The following is a 20,052-nucleotide window of genomic DNA, read 5'->3' on the forward strand; positions in this document are numbered from 1 at the left end:
TGGGACCTGAGCTCACAGTGTGAATCCCCACCATCCAGTCCTACAACAACTGTGGAGGTTTCCGACATCATCATAACATGGCACTTCCTAGAACGCTGACACCACTTCTGTGTCACCTCAGAGAGATTTACATCTCTTTACCCTTTGCACATACATGCAAGAACTTTAAATGTATGCATGCATACATACATATACATATACATGTACGCTTGGAGCTATATAGGAGGAGCCCGTGTCTCCATTCGAAAGGGGGTTTCAGTGACTGTGGATATGGCTGATGGCGTAGGGAACAGCCCAGAGTCAGAAGGTCATCCTAATAATTTCCACACAGCTCAGGGTACATCCGGCGGCGCAGCATCAGGCGATGGAGGCATCAAGGAGCAAGATCGACTTCTGCCCATCGCCAACGTGGGGAGGATCATGAAGCAAATCCTTCCTCCCAATGCTAAGATCTCCAAGGAAGCCAAGGAGACGATGCAAGAGTGTGTGTCGGAGTTTATTAGCTTCGTCACTGGGGAGGCCTCTGATAAGTGCCACAAGGAGAAGCGCAAGACGGTGAATGGAGACGACATATGCTGGGCCCTCAGCACCCTGGGATTCGATGACTATGCCGAGCCGATGAGGAGGTATTTGCAGAAGTATCGGGAGATGGAAGGGGATAGAGCGGCTTCTGGAAGTCAAAATAGTAGGGCGAACAGTATGGATGCTAGAGATGAAGTAAGAGGTGAGCAGCAAAAATATCAATCATCTGGAGCTGGTCAGTCAATGTTTAACGCCATGGAGGGGAATAATGCTTCAACATCAAGGCGATTTTAGTCTCTTCGAGTCTAGAAGTGATTGTACAAAAGCTATTATTTGATGATGTGATGATGATGGCAACGATGGTCAGGAATTAAATGTTGCTATAGCTATTGCAAAGAAGATGATGCTGATGGTGATCATATTTGTGCGCTTTTATTTTTCATAAGGTCAGAAATCTCGGATTTCTGCTTTGCAAGTGTTGTTGGCTAAATTCTTGAATCGATATGTTTTTCTACTAACATTTGATCTCTTTATCTAATTTCTATTTTTCTTATACTATCTAAGCATAAATTGGGAAAAGAAATTTCAGTTTTTAGTTACTCAAGAGTTTATTAAATGTTAGGACTAATTAGTTTTATTGTTCTTAAACGTACGTAGTACAAATTTGCAGTTCTGAATTTTTATAAAGATCGACATACTGAATTTCATATTGCCTTTTGAGAAATTTTGATCTAAATAGTGGATGAAGACAAAGGAGACCTCTCAGTTCTCTCAGTTATTTGAACAACCAGAAAAAGATGACAATCTGTAAGAGATGTCCTTTGTGCGATGATTAACTTTACTAATCTTGAATAGTTATTGTTTGAGCTCGAGAATAGACTGCTGAAATCATTTCAAGAGAAAGCAAACTAGAGAAACTACAAGGTGTTGATTCTGATGTTTTTTGGGGTATTTGAAATGGGAGTCACCGTTGGAATAAATCAAGATGTGAGACATGCTTTTCTTATGTAAATTGAGGAAAGATGATAGGGTGCTGACAAATCTTTGAAACATTTTATTTATGGCAAAAATATCGACACATGAAACTAATCTAATTATAATTATGGATTGGCTACTCTTGTGCTTTTAACATTTTTCATTTGCTTATTTTATCTTTCAGGATGTTAATGCAAGGTCATATAAGCATCCCATTCCATTTAAAATTCTGATATAATATTCCTTGTTCATGTTTCATCTGGAGGGTTTTTTTGGTCAATCCATGTGTTTGTCTAAAACGAAGCAAGCGTCTGATTAAGAGGTATACCTTCCATGTTTATGTTGTTTTGCTCACTTAGCATAACTGTGCTCCACCATGGTTATTACACAGGTCTAGTTTTCATGCTTCCTTAAGCCCTAGCTAGGGGACCGTGGACAGCCCTTGCCTGCAAATAACCTGTATGGGTTCCAGTAAAGCCTCCGCTAGGATTTTGCAACCTGTCCTTATGACCGTTTTGCTTCCTAGAACTGAGGATGAACGTAAATTTGAGGTATACTGGTTTCAGATTCCAATGATTCTAGAATAAAACTAACTACATATCGTTCTTAGATAAGCAAATTTTTTTGGAAACAGCAAGCATCAAAAGTAGAGTTACCCTCTGAGGAATTAGCTTTGGTAAGAGGTATTTTTTTATAAGTTTAGCTCTATGAAATCTGGGACTTTTTATGGCCTTTGGAAAGGGAAGAAATTGAGACCTCTCTCTCTCTCCCCCTCCCCCTCCCTCTCCCTCTCCCTCTCTCTCTCTCTCTCTCTCTCTCTCTCTCTCTCTCTCTCGTACCGCACGCACGCACGATAATAACAAGTGCCATCTTGGTATATGCGAAGGCTTCTAAAGAAAAACATCTGACAGGAAACTGGCATGGCAGTCGTTTGGAGTGTCAGTGATGACATGTTGCGCATTAGCCAGTGTCTCTTGGCATTAGACCAATCAGTGAAGATTGAGAAATAAATGTTTGTTAGAATGTCATCATGTGCTTTGAATTGCACGCTGTGTTAAGAAATGTGGTATTTCTTCTAAGGAAAAATGAACTTCTCTATGTGAGTGGCTGAGAGGGAGGAGGGAGAGAGAAAAAGAGATAGAGAGGATGTGCAGATTTGCAGAGTAACAGGCCCGTGCTGTGAAGACAAATTTAGCTTCCTTCGTTGGTGAAGACAAAGGAGAAAACTTGTTATTTATTTTTATGTCTGGTCAAGGCTTTGGTAACAAAAGCTTCTAACCAGTGAATGTACACAATACACAATACTTCGGTACAGAACCAGTGGTTTATCATGCCAAGGGATATGAATACATGTATTATGCCTTATATATTGATCCAAGTTCAGGCTTTGATGCTCATTGTTATATATTAGTGCTTCAGCATAGTTCTGGAAGACAAATTTTAGCTTACTTTGTTAGTGAAAACAAAGGAAAAACTTGTTATTTACTTTTGAATCAGCTTAAGTCTTTGGTAACAAAAGCTCCCAACTAGTGAATGTAGACTACACGTAACACAGTACAGAACCAGTAGCGGTTTGTCTCAAGTTATGCCAAGGGATCTAAATACATGTATTATGAATAATATTTAGTAAAATAACTAATCGAAGAAATTTTACATGATGAAAAAATTAAAAAGAATTACGTATGGAAGGCCTAACTTGCACTTTGTTAGACATTAATGTGAACAAAATCATGATGATATCAGAAATTCAACTATCAGTATAGAGATATGTAGATGCAAAAAGCTGTCACTTTTTATCATATAAAGGAAGTTCATTTCTGATGTAGAACAAATATCATGGTCAAAGATGTACCTGAAAAAGAATAAACATCTAGCTCCTTCCTACACTAATCACACTTAGATTCATATAAAAGAAGAATTAGGCATGGCTGGCACTTCTATACAACAATTAATGTGCAATGTCAGCATTTGTTGTATAAACCACTATATACCCAAGCAAGCATGGTACATATCGACAAAGTGTATTAATCAGTTCAGATCCTTAAAAATTATCTTCAGGTTGCATGGCCTCATGCAATTTCTACCGGAACCCTAGTCTGAATGCATAATGCCTTGATATTGTCATTGCAGGAATATTGACTGGTCTCATCTTGAAATCCTATGTGCTTTTATTGTTAGAGTTAAAGCTAATATTGGTTCGAGTTTGTGAGAACCCGTGCATGCATGTGTTTAGTCCTATATTGGTTATTTACTGGCAAGAACTTGGGTACTTATATAGAACTAAGGATCCCAAATAATACCTTCCAGTTAGCCTTTTTGAGTGAGATCCTGAGTTGTGACAGAATTTGAGTATGTTATCAAATTTGACTTTATTATTATTATTATTATTATTATTTGATGTAAAAATTTGACTTGACTTGGGGGCTAAGTTTTGTATGTTGCTGTTTTGAGAGCTAGTGGTGTCCAAGAAATAAATGATGTTTGTTTCCACATAAAGTTTGGATTATGGTCAAAAATTCAACAAGGTTTTCTAGAAGCCCCAAAGTTAGAGTTTCAGAGGAGCATTGATAGCAGTCATAGGCAAACTTGTCCATTGAGTTTCTTTTCTTTATGTTGGTGTCCGATCAAGGACTCATTGAGTTAGAATAAGTTATTCTTTGATGACCTTTACCATGAAAGCCTTTCTTCTTCGTGTTTTGATATTGTATGAGGCGTGAGGAAGCTTGGTTAAAGAGAAGTTTGAGAAAAGTAACCTGAGTCTGAGATCTTCATAGCTAATACCATGTAGAGCATAAAGATGAAGATCTTTGTAACAACTTAGGACCTTACCCAAAAAGACTAGCAAGAAGGTATTATTTGGGTTACTTCATTCTATATAAGTACCCAAGATCTACCTAGTGAATAATCGATGTGGGACTAAATACATGCCTTCACAAGTCCTCACATACTCTTCCCATTTAAGTTCTAACATCCTCGACAAGCTAAGAGTTGAAATCTATTCAAATCTAATCACAAGCACTACGATCAGTCCGTGGTTAGCCTCAATGAATCCGTGCTATAATGTTTCCTAGTCTACATAGGTTATAGACTGGGTCCACTCTGATACCATTTGTCACGCCCCAGATCCAGAATATGACATGGCTGTGCTACCGAGAGGTACAACCTATGATAACATGAAGCTAATATTATATTTAGTTTTCAAGTCTATCTCAAATATAATAAGATAAATAGGAATCCAATTTTATTATCCATTAAATAAGTTAATTCTATTAAAACAAGAGCCTTAAGTAAGTTAATTTTGAGGACGAAATTATATTAAGAGGGAGAATATGTAATAACCCATATTTTATTTAGGCTTGTGGGCTGGCCCGGAGTGGCCAGGGTTGGCTCAGAGTGGCCAAGGCTGGCTCGATCTCGACCGTGGGCCGGCTTGGAGTGCCTCACGTGCGAGGCATGTGAGAAAGACTCCCAGTCGGAGTCTTCTTCCTTTTGATCACAGATGCCTATTGCTCCAGAAAAATTGGTGATTTGAGGCGAATTGAATAAGAATTTTTGCCTACTTAAGATCCCCCATCCTCCTCCTTAAGATCCATCGAAGAGTAGGCTAGAAATCCTTCGATTTAAGCTTTTGTTCTCCAAGTTTCTTCCTCTGATTTTCACCAGAAAGTCTTGTCGGACTGAGGTACGAGCTCTCCATATTCGCATCTTTCTTTTTTGTGTTTTGGCTTTCGATCCTATGGATTTGAGCCAAAAATCACCAGAGTCATTCCAAAATAAGGCACCCCTATTTCCGTCTTCTCCCACCGAAGTTGGACGGCCAATCGCTGCCACTGACTGCCCTCCATTGCCTTCCACCGCCATCTTGCTGGACCACCATGATCACAGCCACCAGCCTCTCTCTCTCTCTTTTGCTTTGCCGAGAAAGAAGAATTAAAAAAAAAAGAAGAAAGAAAAGAAAAAGAAAGAAGAAAAGAAGAAGAGGAGGAGGAGGAGAGAGAGAACCATCCTTCTATTTGATGAACCAGGGACAACCCTTCATTGATGAACTATGTTGATTAATCTTGATCCTGATCGAGTCCATGCCTATGATTTATTGATCTAACCGCTCAGGCCATACCCATCCAGACTCATCAAATGCTATCATCCAGCTAATCATCTCTATTTTTTACTATTTTAATTTGATTAAAATCGCTAAATAGAAATTAATTTTACTTAAAATATTTTAATAGGGTTAACTGAATTGCCTACTAAAGTTTGATGGTCTAAGATGAAAGAGGTAAGTAAATCTTATGCTCCTTATTATATTCTAAATTATCATATGTTCCATGCATATATATAATATTGCCAACAAAGATATCATATTTTCTTAAAATTACGGATCAACATATGTGTTATGAAAATCATATTCTATGAAAAATATTTCATAAATATTTTGCTGAAAATAGCTTTATTATGACATATGAATCTGATCATGCTATTAGTGTTTTTCATCTATATATGTGCATCTTTTAAGAAAAATATATAAGTTTTCTAAAGACTCTTATATAGCTATGTATGATCTCTAGAATTGAGAAAATCGATACTCAAAGCTAGCATCCATATGATCACAAACCCTACCAATGGGTATAAAGATGGCATACGAAATATGAATCTTTGTCGATTACGAATACGGGCTCTGTCATGGGTATAAAGTGACCGTAGCACGAATATCTGGAAGCAATATTTCGAACTATGATATGGTTAAATAGCAGAAGAATGATTTATGTATTTATTTGCAAAATAAACTAGGAGTTGTGTTTATAAAATATGAATGATTTATTCACATATGATTTACTTTATGACTTATTTTAATATACCGTATTATAAAATGTTTATTTTGGAATAATTGTTATATTTCTTAAATGATGCATTGATATGGAAAAACTAATGCTTGACACAGTAACATAGTAAAACGTTTACTTACTTAGCTGAGTTGTTCATATCCTCTCTTTTTCTTTTTCTCTCTCCAGACAAGTAGGGTCGATAGAAACCGAGGATGGTCCAGACTTGGAGTTACGCCAGCAAGCTTGACGATCTATATAGCAGAGCAGAGTTTTAGTTCTTTAGTTGATTATAAATTTGTAATTAGTGATTTTTTGAATAGTAAGAATTATAGGTTTGGTATTTATATTTGGACTTAGACACTCTGAACTAGTATTGATTTTTATTTAATGGATAATAAAATTTGATTTCTATTTATTTTATTATAATTGAGATGGAATTGAAAGCTAAATGTAATGTTGGCTTCGTGTTATCATTAGTTGTACCCCTCAGTAGCCCGGCCATATCAAGTTCTAGATTTGGGGCGCGACAATCCTTCTCCACTTTCAGAATCTCGAGACGAAGAGGAAAGGGGTGAGATGAAAATGGCTTGACAAGCGATGCTCTAAAGGATGTCAAGAAAAATGACTACAAAGCCTTGTACTTCAGTTAGCATGGTAGGGAAAGCATCTTTTATAGAGTCTCAACGACCAAGAATTCCCGTGAGGGTGGGTTACTCCAAAGTAGGAGTTCCGTGGCAATGCAAAGGTAAGAATGGTTGAACTTTAAACTCTTAGAAGAAAATTAGAGAATTTATTCATGAATGAACGTGAATTGGTGTATGATTTATTTTAAAAGTTATGAAGAGAGATAATTAGATGTGTGTAGAAGATGCACTATTAAAAATAAAAAAAAGTAGTTGAAAATCCTTAGAATTTTAACAAAAAAATGTGATCATATTTTTGCCACAGTAGAACAATTAAAAATTCAAGTAAACTTTTTGTTAGTAAATTTTTTAATTCTTTGCAATCAGATGAGATACACTAAATAGATCCTAGGAAAAATATGCTGATCTTGTCTTACATTCTACATTAAATCTATCATAGAAAAAGGTGATATAGATAAGCAGCCTAGACAAAACTCCAGAGTTCGAGGATGTGGTTGTGATCATGGACGAAGATGCGGGGGTAGATCTAGTGGCAATTAGAGAAATGATGAGTCAGATAGTCAGAATCAAAGAAATTACAAAAAGGTAATAATCGAGCCCAATCCCAAAAAATATTCATTGTCATTATTGTAAGAGATTTAGATTATTAAAAATTTTTGTAGGTTAAAACAGAAGCATGCTAAATTTATTGAAGAAAAGGAAAGTTGAAAAATCTAAAAAGAAAAATAGCAATGTTTGATATGTGGATAATGGATATAGTGATTATATGACAGGATAATCGGACTTATTTGTTGATTTAGACAGGTTTGTAAAGGGCTACATGAAGATAAGTGATGGCTATGTCGAAGAGGTACCTGGAAAAGACACAGTTAAGATAAGAATTGTTGGTGTTGATAAAATTCATAATATGCGTTGCATTTCTGGGTTGGATTCAAATTTATTTATTGTGAGCTAATTTTTGAATAAAAATGCTCTCTTGTTTTTGAAAATTTGAAGTACCTTACTTATGGTGATAGAAGTAAAAAGTATCTTTTGTTTGAATTTCCTATGACTAAAATAAAGTTTTTCCTTTGTATGACATTTTAATGTGAAGATTTTAGTTTTGTAAGCTTGATCTTTTGCACACAAGGATAAAGTAGAAGGCTTCCTTTAATATTAGGAATTATCATTGAGATACATCTAAAAAAAAAAATAATTGGAGGGCTAAACAGTCGCTTTAGATTTTGTGATCCGACACCATCATTGAATGAAAATCTTTATTTTATTACGTTTGCGGATGATTACTGCTGGATAGCTTGTTTTTATTTTATCAAAAAAATAAAGTATTTCATATGTCTTGGAAATTTAAAAATCTTGTGGATGGTAAAGAGACTACTGGATCAATACCCTTCACACTGACAGAAGATGAGAATTTGTTTTTAATAATTTCGAAAAAAAATGTGGAGCTAATGGTTTTTGCAGGCAATTGATAACCAACTAACTATTCATCTCAATAAAACAGCGTAATAGAGTACAAACAAAGGATTTTAAGGGAGACCATAAAAGGCATGCTGAAGCTTTAGGGATTCCTAATATTTTTGAGTCGAGTTAGTGTTTATAGTAACCTATGTTTTGAAAAAGTGCTTCACATAATCATCGGAAGATATCACCCTATATGAAGTATGGACAGGACAGAAGCCTAATATAAACCACTTTGAAGTTTTTAGTTGTCTTGCTACATTCATGTCACTACAGGAAAATGGTCTTTTCCCGACGCTTTTCTACCGACGCTAGGAGAAAGCGTCGGAAAAATGTTCACCGCCCAAATATTTGCCGACGCTTTCATTAAGCGTCGGTAATTCTTAGGAATAGACGACGCTTATTAGCGTCGTTGTATATTCCGGCCTAAAACGACGCGTATAAGCGTCGTCAAAAGTCAAATTCACATCAAAACCAGTGGCCACCCCTCTCCTCCTCATTTTGCATCCCGATCGATCAAGCCCTAGCTCCTCTGGCTCCTCCTCCCTCCTCTCCGACGACGAGCGACCGACCGACCCTTGTCCTCTCCGGCGCCGAGCGACGTCCGACGCCAAGCTCCTCTCGTCCTCTCTCCTCTCCGGCGGCAAGCGACCATCCGCATCCTCCTCTCTCGTCTCCGGCACCGAGCGACCGGCCACCTACGACAAGCTCAAAGAGCGAAGAGGCTCCGGACCATCTACGACAAGCTCCGCTCGAAGGTTTCTCTGCCGATCAAATCGAACAGGCTCTCTCTGCTCTCAAGGTTATTTTTCTTTTCTCATGTACTTTTTTTTCTCCTCATATCACAAAATTCCCTTTCTCAACTTGGGGTTCAAGAAACACAAATTGGTTGATTATTCTGGTTGAAACACAAATTTATTGCAATTCAGTGCCTCGAATCTTTTTTTATTAATCATTTAGAAGTCACAGTCCCGGATCCAGTGAAACACAGTGTAGTTTCACTGTGTTTTTTATTGTGCTTCATCATATACCCCATATATATGATGAACATTTGCATTATGTAGTTGAACAAATTTTACTATTTATTAATGATGAAAATATTTAACTGAATTCTTATTGCTATTATATGTTTGGTTTAAATTTTGGGTGTAATTGAAATATTGTTCGTTCTGTAAGACTCGTATGCTTTTTAAGAGTCATGCAGCTGTGTCACGTAGCCAACTTTGAGAGTGTGAGAAGCTGTTAGGGACAACAGAAGATACAACTTAAATAATGGATGTCACTCATGAATCCTTCATTAAAGAGTTTTCTGAAGTTTTCCAGCTCTCTTGATTCAGAGTAATCTCTGAATTGGACCTCCCTGAGGAAAGTTTGTTTACAGGGAAGTCATTTCTTCTGAAAGAGCACTCAATTTGAAAACAAACTGCATTGCTCCCACCTTCTTGATTAAATGACATAAATACTCCTCACAATTTTATGTAATGAATAGGCTGTATTTACAAGACTAAACATTTAAATCACAATTATAATAAAGGAGTTAAAAATGGATGGGCAGCACAGGGACATTGAAATATCACAGTCCCACATGTATGTGCATGTTTGTGTATGTTCATCAGTTGATTAGTATAGTAATGCATTAGTCATGCCTTTTATTTTTTACGGTATTTACCAGTACTTTTCTGAGAACTTGCATTGATAAGTGTTGAATATGGTCTTATTATAACTTCTGTAGCATGGTTTTATGATGTTGTTGTTGTTGTTTTGTGGACCTATTATTGTCAGTCTTCAATTTTTGACCTTGAATCTTCGAATATGGCATGCTTGTCGATATCTGTTGCAGGCAAGAAGTGCAGCAAGGCGCCCAAGACTCAAAGGCTTGTAACTCCCCTGACTCTCCATGATCTTATAAGACCAAGATCTTATACCTTGCATGCTTACTTGATGATCTGGCTTTCTTCTATTGTGGCACTGGTAGACCATGATTAATTGATGAACTTTTCAAATAATGGAACAACCAAATGATATTTAGAAAATATTGTTTAGCAATATGTACCAATAAAAATGTTGTGTAGACTGGCATCAATTAATTTACATATGATTTAAATTGTAAAGGTACAAGATGTCTTTCATGGCTAGTTACAATATCAATAAAGTAACCGATCTAGCTGATACATCCTTTAGATCAAGAAAGTTTGTTGTCTTATATCATGTTCCTTAGTAAACATTCGGATCACATGATATTGGGTTTCTTTCAAATCACAGTAATAAGATTCTTTACCTTTTTAATATTGATTTGTGACACATGCTCTTTTCCTTGACATTGATAGTGGATATTATCATTTCACCAAGATATTATCTTCTTCCCTTTCTTGCTAAATTCATCTCAGTGTGCTTGATTTGGTGACTTATTGCAGCTTGGTCAAAGGACAGCAAACGTTCTAAAAGATCTCTTTCTAGTACCTAAACCAGATTCCAAATGCATAATCACTTTTGCTAATCGGAGTGATTCAGATCACATAAGTTTTAGTAATTATGATATAAATATAGTTTACAATCTCATGTAAAGGTAACCTTCATAATATAGTAATTATGACAGGCTACTTAAACATGTCAATATTTTTCACTAAATATTTTGTGCAAAAATAATTAAATATTAAAGGCAAAGTTATAAACATCATGCACCCAGTACCAACATTCGTTTGGTAAGGGCACAAAGCATTAAACCAACCCTTGTTCCAAACAAACTCTTAGTCCAGCTGATTTGATATATAATTGCTGGACCAGTCCATTAGGGAACTGGTGCTACCCTTATGGAATAAAGTGCTTGCCTTGAGCATGTAGTGTAGCAGCTGCTATAGCATGTTTTTTCTTGATATATTCGGCAACTTTTACCCAAGTGCCACAGAGTCCCAATGAAGCTTAGTGTAGCAATTTTGGGTCAAAATCACTATGGCAGCTGCTATAGTAGGTGCAGCGACCACTTTTTGAGACAATGGGTGGAAGTAGAGAATGTAGTAGAGAATGTAGAACTGTTGTTGTGAAGAACCAGTACTTAAATAGAGGTCCATGGCAATGTAGAGACCAGTACAGTTGACTTATAATTTATGGAATGTAGTTTGTTTCTTTTTATGTTCAATTGCATGTGGTCATCTAAATGTAGTACTACTTTCATTCTTAATATTATCATCAAAGTGTATAACTTGGAAAAACATTTGAAATCTTTTGGACTAGTGGAATGGGAACCCAAGAGAATCTTTTGAATCTTATGTCTTGAGAACTCTATGGAAATTAATAGGCTGCTCACTTTCATCTCGCGTACAACAAGACTTCGTTGTTTCAATTCTTTATGGATCTTCATCCAGGTACGGCAGCAGTTAGTAAGTGTTAGATTATAAACCAGGAGATGTTGAGCAACTAGTTTGATAGTTCAGGTTGATAGTTTGATAGTAAGTGTTAGATTATAAATGTGTTTGATTGATGGTGTTGATGATCCTATTTTTGTTTGTTAGCAGTTTAACATCAAGAGATCCGCAGCTAAAGATGGGAGGACCGGGTAGCAATATGAAATTTAGTATAAATTTATCATTTAACCAAATATTGATTCTTTTTTGTGCATACCAGGTAACAATATGCCCCGAGGGAGACGATTTAGAGATGTGGAGTTCCAGCATTCTCAGGTGGGATCTACTTCTGATCAGTCCCTGCAGTCCCAGCAGCCATGTGAGCACCAGCAGCACGAGTCAGGATCTCAGCGCGAGCCTCCTGCTGATTGCCCGGAGGATGAGCTCCGGATCTAGGGTAATTCGATTTAAAGTTCATATTTTATGTTCATATTTGTCTTCAACTTTTTAAGACATATTTTATTTAATTTTAATAGATGGACAAGGAACGGTGAGGATGAGACGGGGACCCACTCAAGCAAAAGATGTGTGGAAGCTTCCTCCGGGTGAGAAGATTATCATCCGATGCAACAAATTGGGGCAGCCCATCAATAGAGCTAGAAGTCTACTATCAAGCTTTTTAGGATCGGTTGCACGCAAGGGTCAGCTGTGTCCACTCAACTATACGAAGTGGAATGACATGCTTCCTTCGTATAAGGTTGAGCTTCTTAGACTTATACAGGTAATGAATTGAATTTATTCTTTTTAATTCGACACCTCCTGTATATTAATTTGCTTAGTATCATAATTTTATTTTAGATGTTTAATATTATTATAACATTCTGAATCTTGTTGTAGGGTAAGTTTGTACTCCCTCCAGAGAGCCATGATTGGGTGCTAAGTCCCTCAATCGCAAATGGAAAGAATATAAAGCAAAATTGAAGACGGACTTCAAGCACGAAGGTATGACAGAGGAGGAGGTTGCTCGTGTGACTCCTCCTGATGTATACCCTCAGCAGTGGAGGGAGCTTGTTCATTACTGGTTTTCTGAAAGAGGACAGGTCACGTATGTTGTTTCAATATCTTCTATTATCTTTATTATTAATATAGATTGCAAATATATACATTGAATCATATTATACTATGTGCTTTTATTTTGGCAGACATATTCTAATATTGGTAGAGCTGCACGAGCATCTCAAGCAGTTCCTCATACTTCAGGCTCTAAGAGTTATGCGAGACGTAGAAATGAATTCGTAAGTTCTTTTGAAACTATTTGAAACTCTACTAACATATAGCACGTATCATGATATATAGTTTGCCCATATACTTTCCGTATGTGTAGATAGTAGAGCATGGAAGGGAGCCTGGTGAGGTAGAGTTTTATAAGATGACCCACACTCACCGAGATGGCAGCTTTGTCCGGGACGAGTCGAGAGATATAGTTGTATGTATTATGTATTCATTTTTTATTTTATCATAATTTTTTAATTAATTTTACTTCTTTTAAATTATTAATGTGACTGTTTTTTTTTTGAGAGAGATATAGGAAAGAGCTACAAATCTTATTTCAGAGCATGTCGGGGAGTCATCATCATCCGACGCGGCCAGTCGCGTCGAGGCTCAGGTGTATGCTGAATTGATGGGCCCAGAACGTTATGGTCGCGTGAGGGGTTACGGTGTCGGAGTTACCCCCACTCAGCTGTCTGCAGTGAGCCGATATACCCAAGATGCCAGACAAGGTACTAGCACTGCAGAGGTTTGTAGTTTGAAGATAGAGATGGCACAGATAAAGCAGTCATATGAGACAAGGATAGAGGAGATGAGGCAGAGTCATATGACTGATATGGCGGAGTTGAAGCAAAGCCAAGAGTTGAAGATACAATCTTTGCAGGACCAGCTTGACCATATTTCATCCTTTTTGCAGAGATTTGCTCCTCCGGTACATAACTAAATCTATTTGAATATTTTATGTAATTATAATGTATTCTTGTATGAGCGTGATGACTTTCGTATTTTTAGTTTCTAAAATATTTTTTTTTCTTGTAGGTTGATGATACTTCATCTACTTGTAGAGATGATGATGCCGACCCTTGATACATATTGTAGATTGTGTACTTAGGAATTTGACTTGTATGTTTTTAAAATTTTGGAGATTCCTTTGATTAATCTTGTATGATGATCATGAGATCTTTTTTGAGCAACATGATAAGTAGAATCTATCAAAACCTATGTGCCTTCTTCCGCTTCCCTTCATTGTTAGAATGGAATGCAACATCCATTCATTTGCTTTTCTAATTAATTGCTGTGAGTTCATTTTGAATCATATTTTATTCTATGAGCAGGTCACTTGACAGCTAGGAGTGATGTCTACAGCTTCGGGGTTGTCCTTCTTGAGCTCTTAATAGGACGCCGGTCTGTGGACAAGACTCGCCCGAGCAAGGAGCAGAGCTTGGTTGACTGGGCTCGCCCCAAGCTTAATGACAATATTGTAGAGATGATGATGCCGACCCTTGATACATATTGTAGATTGTGTACTTAGGAATTTGACTTGTATGTTTTTAGAATATTTTTGAAGTACAATGTAATCAAATATGATAATATGAATGTAATCAAAGTTCTTGTTTGTGACTCGTATTTTGTTATATATGTGATTCAGTGTATTTGTTTCTATTGTTTTGTAAGAATTTAATGTACACAGAGTATTTAAAAATTACTTTTACAAATTTTTTTTTTAAAAAAATTTAATGCCGACGCTTATAAGCGTCGGAAAAAGCAACAGGAACGTAAACCTAATGGCACACCTTTAACGACGCTTTTAAGCGTCGGCCTAAAGCCGTAGTAACCAACCCTTCTCGCCGACGCTTATAAGCGTCGGAGTCTGATAGAAGAAACGATGCTTAAAAGCGTCGGGAAAAGCAACAGGAACGTAAACTGGCACGCCTTTAACGACGCTTTTAAGCGTCGGCCTAAAACCATAGTAACCAACCCTTCTCGCCGACGCTTATAAGCGTCGGAGTCTGATAAAAGGAACGACGCTTAAAAGCATCGGCATAGACCAACGACGCTTTTTTGACGCGTCGGGTTAAACCCGACCCACGCCCACCTGCCCGACGTCTGACCCACGCTTTGCAAAGCGTGGGCTGGGAATTCGCCGACGCTTATAAGCGTCGGTAGAGACAAAAAAAAACGCCGGGAGTTATTCCTTCTTTTGTAGTGTGTTCCTCTCAGAAAGATAGAAACCGGATGATAGTTATATTAAGTGGATGTTAATTGTATTCTAAAAGAAGTAAAGCATATAAATTTTATGATCCTACTATAAATTCTTTGATTATTAGCCATGATGCTATTTTTTATGAGTAAAAAGCATAAACGGAGGAAAGTTGTGTAGGAAAATCCTACAAGCATTCTAGATGATGTACCTTCTTCATTTGAAGAAAATAGTGATGATAGAAGTTCTACCCTTTCTGATAATTGAAGACCTAAATCCTTCTCTAGTTTTATCAAGATCTCTCTCATTAAGTGCTACTTAAAAGAATTCTTCTGCAAAAATATCTCCTAGAAGAGTTAAGACTCTTCCTAAATTTTGTGAACGATATCAGTATATCCAAATTATTGAGCTATGCAAGTTTGAAGATGTAGCAAAGTCGAAGGATTAGTGCAAGATGATGGATGAAAAGAGTATATCACTGAAGAAAAATCATGCTTTAGAGCTTGTAGATCTTCTCCTAAATATGTTTTAATTAGGGAGAAGAAAGAATTTTTTCAACCCATTGAACTCGAACCTCTTAAATTTTTTTTTAGAAAAAAGATGAAATAATTACAAAAGTAGGGTTTATGTCCTCTTTTTTATTAATGATCAATTTATGATTCAATTGATAATTTAAAAATTGAGGTACATAGCCTCTATTTTTAATAGTAGTAGTGAGGTCTGCCCTAGTACAATTCGGATTGCATTCCTCTCCTAGTTTGAATAGAACTAGCTTTCCAAAAATAGGTATGACTAATAAAATTAAACAAAAAAACTAAAATTCTATTGAAGGTAGATCTTGTCTCCTACATTAACTTTGCCTTCCGTTGCTCTATCTGATTCTTCTTGGATTGAAAGATATGCTTGATCAAAATCTTTCTTGAAAAAAAAATTTGTTTAACTTGCCTATTTTGAGGCCTCAGTGATAGAATTTTATCCCATTTTGACTTCCTAGGGGGTGACTTTATGTCATAAATTATAAAAATTATCCAATTTGAAAAAAAATCATCTCAATCAGACATCGTATGAGCAAGTTATGACTTTCAAAAGTTTGGCTTGTGATTCAGCTTCTTAATATGGCAGATTTTACTTCTAGATCCTATTCAGCCTTACTCGTATTGGCCAAAGTAGTCTCCATGGAGTTTGGTGATCCTTCTGAATTACAGCTCTTCCAATTTAGGAGATTTAGCTCCTACTAAATTAGAACCAAAGATAGTCAAATACTTACTTTCCTGCCTCACGATTGAACCACTTGGCTTTACTTGGAGATAGCTTATAGTCTTACTCTTCTTTGCTCTCAAGTCTTAATGAAATACTTATCTTGCTTTTGCATTTGAACTTCATAGTAGATCCTTGTTTCCAAACATGGAAGACAACTTTGCTACGAGAGTTACTGGTGGTTGTGCTAAAGGCATCACCAATTGAGATGCAATCAAGGTGAGTTGGGCAATCTTCTCCTCTAGTTGTGGGGGACATTCCTTCATCACATCATCCATTGAGATGGAACTAGCAACCATGCTTACTTTTGATCTTTGATCTACTTTAAGCATCGGTTCCCTTCTCTCATTTGCTTGCATTGTATATGCATTTAGACCATAAACTAAAGCTCTCATAAATGTAGATGATCGAAGGTTTAATATAACTTGCTCACATAGATGTAGAGGAACCTAGCACTGAAATCAACTTGATCTGATCGAAGAGAAAAAAGAATTTTCTCAACCCTCTAAACTTGAATCTCTTAAAAAAAATTTAGAAAAAAAGAAAAAAATTACGAAAGTAGGATTTATGTCTTTTTTTCTTTCATTGATGATTCAAAAACTGAGATACAAAGGTTTTATTTATAATAGTAGTAGTGAGGTCCACCCTTGTACAATTGGGGTCGAACTTCTCTTCTAATTCGAATAGGACTACTTTTTCAAAAATAAATATGACTAGTAAAAATAAATATAAAAAACTAAAATTTTATAGGAGATAGATATGATTCCTACATTAATTTTGTTTTCTATCACTCCGTCTGATTCTTCTTAGATTAGGAGATACATTCGATTAAAGTCTTTTCTAAAAAAAAAAAAATAGTTTGAACGATGGCATTTTAGCCTATTTTAACTCCTTAGAAGGTTGGCTCTATGTCATAGATCTCGAAAGGTTCCCAAGTTTTTTTTTAAAAAAAGTCATCTCAATCAAGTGTGATATGATCAAGTTATGATCTTTGAAAATTTGGCCCATGGTTCGGCTTCTTGATGTAGCAGATATTGCTCTTGGATTCTCTCTAGTAGTAGTCAAAGTGGTCGACATCGAGTCTGGTAATCCTCCTGGATCAAAACAAGAAGCCATTGGTTTGAAATAGTGGATTTACAAAATAAGAGTACAAGCTAGATGGAGAGGTTCAAAAGCTAAAAGCAAGAATTATAGCAAAAGAATACCAACAACAACGTGGTATTGGTTTTGATAAAACTTTTACTCCTGTTGCTAAATTTGTTATTGCTAGAACTGTTTTGGCTTAGTTGCACATGATAAGTGGAAGTTTTACAAATTTGATATAAAGTCAGTTTTTTTTTAAATGGTTTTTGGGTACAAAACTGATATGTGGAAGATATATCTTGGAATGACATTATCCTGACTAGATGGGTTGTATAAATTGATTATACATGGAATTTACAATATAGAAAAGTTTCTAATACCATTGAAATAGACTAATTAAATTAGCCACATGCAACTTTGGTTTCTACAAGCATACTTTTGTCCTCAATTTTTTATATTCATGAAATAAGATATATATTAGTCACATATTTTAGATTTTTTTGACCAATCTCAGAAAAAGGAAAGCAGTCTTACTGTATAAAAGTTCTGGCGACTATAAAAATGGTAGATACATGCCATAGATTAGAACTAGTAAAAGTAACTTATCTTTACGATTTTATGGTGAATTTAGTAATATGAACCCATTAGTTTTTTGTCACTCCATCTTTTGCAAAACAAGGGGCATCAAAAGATTATAGAGTTTCATACCACTCCTACCCAGAAAATATTATTTGGAATCTCTGTTATATGATTCATAATATTGAAGTATTGTAAGAATAATTAATAATCTTTAAAGTAATGTATGATGAATCATATCTTCTCACAAAATAACATTTCATGCATTCTAGTAAGCTTGTATCACATGGTCATATCTACTTGTCCAAACCACATTAAAAACAACATGATCGGACGGCAGTTTTTTTTTTTTGTTTTAATAAAAAAAACTAATTGTCAAATCAACAATTTGTAAGTAGTTAGCCTAATGTCCCGGAGGCTAAGCTGAGGGCGGCTTGGGAAGCCTAGGTTATGCTAGGCGGGCTCTGCAGGCTAGAGCTGTTATGCTGGAGGGAGATTCATCGATGGTTATTGCTTAGATCTAACAGAGTGTGGCCGACTACCATCCACTACTTAGAGATATTCGGGCTATGGTCTGTGATAGGATGGTCTTTCACGCGAAGCATGTGTACTGAGAGGCTACCGGGGCAGCGGATTGGGAGGCCTTATATGTGGCCAACCACTCCAGTGACACTCTTTGAATTGGGGCGAGAGAGTTGCCTGGTGTGCTCTAAGATTTGTATTTTTTGATTTTTTTGCCTATGTCTGTCCCAGTTCTGTATGATACATCCATTTAGAAAAAAAAAAAGAAAGTACTTAACCTAATAGGATCTACTAGTTATTGGACTAGTAGCTCCATTTTTTGGAGTGATGAATGATCTAATGACATAGAAACCAATGTTGGGCATCTAGAATCAGAACATTCCACCTTTAAGTAGTTCAAGAATATAAGACATATCTGAGTCATGCCCTTTCTTCCACTGTAACAAACTAGGTTAGAGATGTTGGTGCACTTGATGCGCGTGAGCCTCTGACTATATATTTATACGTAGAAATCCAAAGAGGCCCGAGTGCAACATGTCTCCCTTCAATGGGTTTAGGTCTGTTCTTCTCTATGGAAATAAAGGAGAGTATAGATGCCATCTGCATTACAATGGTCTTGACCGCAACATTTCAAGAGCCATAACAAATAAAACCCAAGGAGATGAATGCATCAATGGGCAAGATCACCTCTTGCTGATAACCACTGTAGGATGAATCATGAACCATATGCCGCCCAATGCTAGGATATCCAAAAAAGCGAAAGAAACTCTTTAGGAACGTGCATCCAAGTTCATCAGCTTCGTTACTGGGCAAGCCCCCGAAAGATGCCGCTAGGAGAAGTGCAAGACTTTCAGTGGGGATGATATCTATTATGCTACGAAGACACATGGCCATGATGACTGTGCTGATGCTTTCAGAAGGTATTTGCCTTGATTTAGAGAGAATAAAAAGAAGTCAACCTCTATAAAGCATGATAGGTTTATTCAAATGATCGATGTCAGAAATGAAGCTGTCAATGGTTAGAAGTAATCAGTCTAGACACCAACGTTTAACTGGCAGTCATTATAGTAGCTTCGAGTTTGAAAATGCTAAGAAATTACTTTGACAGTATTTTTGGAACTTTTAGTGAGATTGCATTGAAAATGCGTGTATGTGTGTGTGTGTGTGTGAGAGAGAGAGAGAGAGAGGGAGAGAGTATTGGTGATCTTTCTTTATCTTCGACATTGTGTTGCCATGATAGCTGCAGTTCCTACATTTCTTCATTGGTTCAATTAATGTCATGTATTTGTAACGGAAACTTTTGTATAGCAATGCTATGTCACTTATTCGGAGTGTTAACTCTGTCATTAATTAACTAACATGATTCCTTGGGATAAAGATTTTGTATCATTTTCCGTATGCTTGACCTTTTATAATTAGTTGAAAACATATTGTGCACTATAATATTTTTCCCCCATTTTTTTTCTGATTCTCAGGAGTAAACATATGATACCTGGAATTTAGTGGCCTGAGTAGCTCCTCCTGATTGCTGCAACATACTATATGCAACTGCTAATCTTGTTCGCTTTTGTCTTCTGGCTGATTAGGAAGTTCGATTTAGA

The 20,052-nt window shown here is 36.4% G+C and overlaps 1 protein-coding gene across 1 annotated transcript; it reads left to right on the forward strand.

The window, feature by feature from the left end:
* Window positions 1–247: 247 nt before the first annotated feature.
* LOC103699129 (nuclear transcription factor Y subunit B-1-like) lies at window positions 248–1,040 on the forward strand. The gene has a single exon (XM_008781182.4). It carries the CDS (start codon window positions 271–273, stop codon window positions 814–816), a length of 546 nt encoding a protein of 181 aa, XP_008779404.1. The 5' UTR covers window positions 248–270; the 3' UTR covers window positions 817–1,040.
* The last annotated feature ends 19,012 nt before the right edge of the window (window positions 1,041–20,052 follow it).

The sequence above is a fragment of the Phoenix dactylifera genome, chromosome 3 (genome assembly GCF_009389715.1).
Source record: "Phoenix dactylifera cultivar Barhee BC4 chromosome 3, palm_55x_up_171113_PBpolish2nd_filt_p, whole genome shotgun sequence".
In the NCBI taxonomy this organism is placed as follows: domain Eukaryota; kingdom Viridiplantae; phylum Streptophyta; class Magnoliopsida; order Arecales; family Arecaceae; genus Phoenix; species Phoenix dactylifera.

What these genes read in the sequence shown, in the direction of transcription:
- LOC103699129 (XM_008781182.4), top strand. Translation starts at nt 271, where the DNA reads ATGGCTGATGGCGTAGGGAACAGCCCAGAGTCAGAAGGTCATCCTAAT.